Source organism: Olea europaea, unplaced genomic scaffold, assembly GCF_002742605.1.
Source record: "Olea europaea var. sylvestris unplaced genomic scaffold, O_europaea_v1 scaffold22316, whole genome shotgun sequence".
In the NCBI taxonomy this organism is placed as follows: domain Eukaryota; kingdom Viridiplantae; phylum Streptophyta; class Magnoliopsida; order Lamiales; family Oleaceae; genus Olea; species Olea europaea.
In genome coordinates, this window is record NW_019240352.1 from 1 (window position 1) to 1,626 (window position 1,626).

Sequence of the window (1,626 nt, forward strand, 5' to 3'; positions counted from 1 at the left end):
CAAAAAAAAAAAAAAAAAAAAAAAAGCTTTTCTTGGGACCAAAATGACACATTTTCTAGTTTCGCTGACCTTCTGAAGAGCACCAAGGCATTTAGTACAGCCAGCATAAGAAGAATTTTTGCAATTATGTTCCAAATTCCTAATAGCAGCAGTGGGAGTAACATTTCTGTAATTCCCGGTGATATTAAACGCGGCGGGGCAGCTCAAAGAGGTGATCTGGTGGAGCCGGATTCCACAGAAGCACAACACGGCGTCGCACGATGCATTTGGCTGAGGGATGTGAATATTTCGGCTCTGCAATGAATTTTGCAGTGAGTTGACGCACTTCTGTGAATCGTCCGGCATCATCGGCATGTCGGAACTCGCCGGAGGAGCAGCAGATGGAAGCTGCAGAGCCGACCTGGCGTGGGCTGCGAAAAGCCACGCCGCCAGCACTGGGCAGCAACGGCTACGGTCGAGGTTTCTTCCGCAAGCCGCACTCACGCCGCCGAACAACTCAGCTGACAGGTCAAGCCGGCATGTCTGGGACTCATTCTGGACAGGAAAAGCAGGCACTGTATTACCACTGCCGGGATAATCACCGGGTTTTAATGGCTCCGCCGGTTCGGAAAGTAAAGCGGCAAAGCAGCCATGAAAGTATAATGATAATGTAATGATGAGAAAGCTCAATGAATGCATGGAAAAGCTTGATTCTTTCCTCATTAAACTTCCATCAAATACTTTCATTTAAAAGTCCCTTTAGCTTTGGTTAAAGTAAGGCTAATGTGAGGTGAAAAAGAAAGGAGATGAATGATTATTTTTCCTTGGGAAATAGTGCAAGTGTGGATTTGATCCAAAAAGGAGATTCAGAAGATTATAAAAGAAAGTTGAAAACACCTTTTTCCCTCTTTTTCTTTTTCTTTTTCTTTTTCTTTCTCACAGTGTTCTCTGTCAAAAGTAAAGGTGTTGGAGGGATTTGACACGATTTTCAAGATCGGGCTCACGAAAAATATAATAATTTCATGAACGTAATTATTGAAATATGGCGTTTTATATTTTATTGGAAGTGGCGGATTGCGTGAAAGAGAATCGTGGGTACAGATAGGAATCAGAGAGAGACGAGAATGAAAGGGAAAGGGTGTCTGAGAATTTGGCTGCTTCTGGTGTCCTTTTCTTTTTCATTCTCCTCTTCCAACCCCACGCCAACGACTCCCTCCTCTGCATCGTATTGGTGATTAAAAAATGAAAATGGGGTTATTGAATTTCCCCTTTTTCCCATTAGTGGTAGGTAACTCGTAGGACTTTTAGTTGGGGACAAGAACTTTAGTTAAAGAAATGAAGGGAAATTGAGGAGGAAAGAGTGCTTTTGTAGTGTAAAAAGTAAAGGGTCAAGAACAAGAAAAAATAAATAATTTGAAGCTCTTTCGTAGGATTGATTGAATTTTGCATCTACTTCTAAATTAGTAACAAGAGATATCTTTAATCTCATTTTTGAATTGTGATCATGTTACAAAATATATTCTTGATCTCGAATACAATAATAAAAAGGAGTGTTATCATCATCTTTGGACAAATATTTCTTAGTACAAGTCATTAAGTCGAGTTGACAATATTAGTCAAGAAGTTATTGACAATGTTGTGGAAATT

The 1,626-nt window shown here is 40.3% G+C and overlaps 1 protein-coding gene across 1 annotated transcript; it reads right to left on the bottom strand.

The window, feature by feature from the left end:
- Positions 1-8: 8 nt before the first annotated feature.
- LOC111380940 (uncharacterized GPI-anchored protein At4g28100-like) lies at positions 9-1,075 on the bottom strand (the record flags this gene model as incomplete). Its single annotated transcript, XM_023004617.1, has 1 exon — positions 9-1,075. A coding segment is annotated over exon 1 (718 nt), but the record flags the coding sequence as incomplete, so codon positions are not given.
- Between the last annotated feature and the right edge of the window lie 551 nt (positions 1,076-1,626).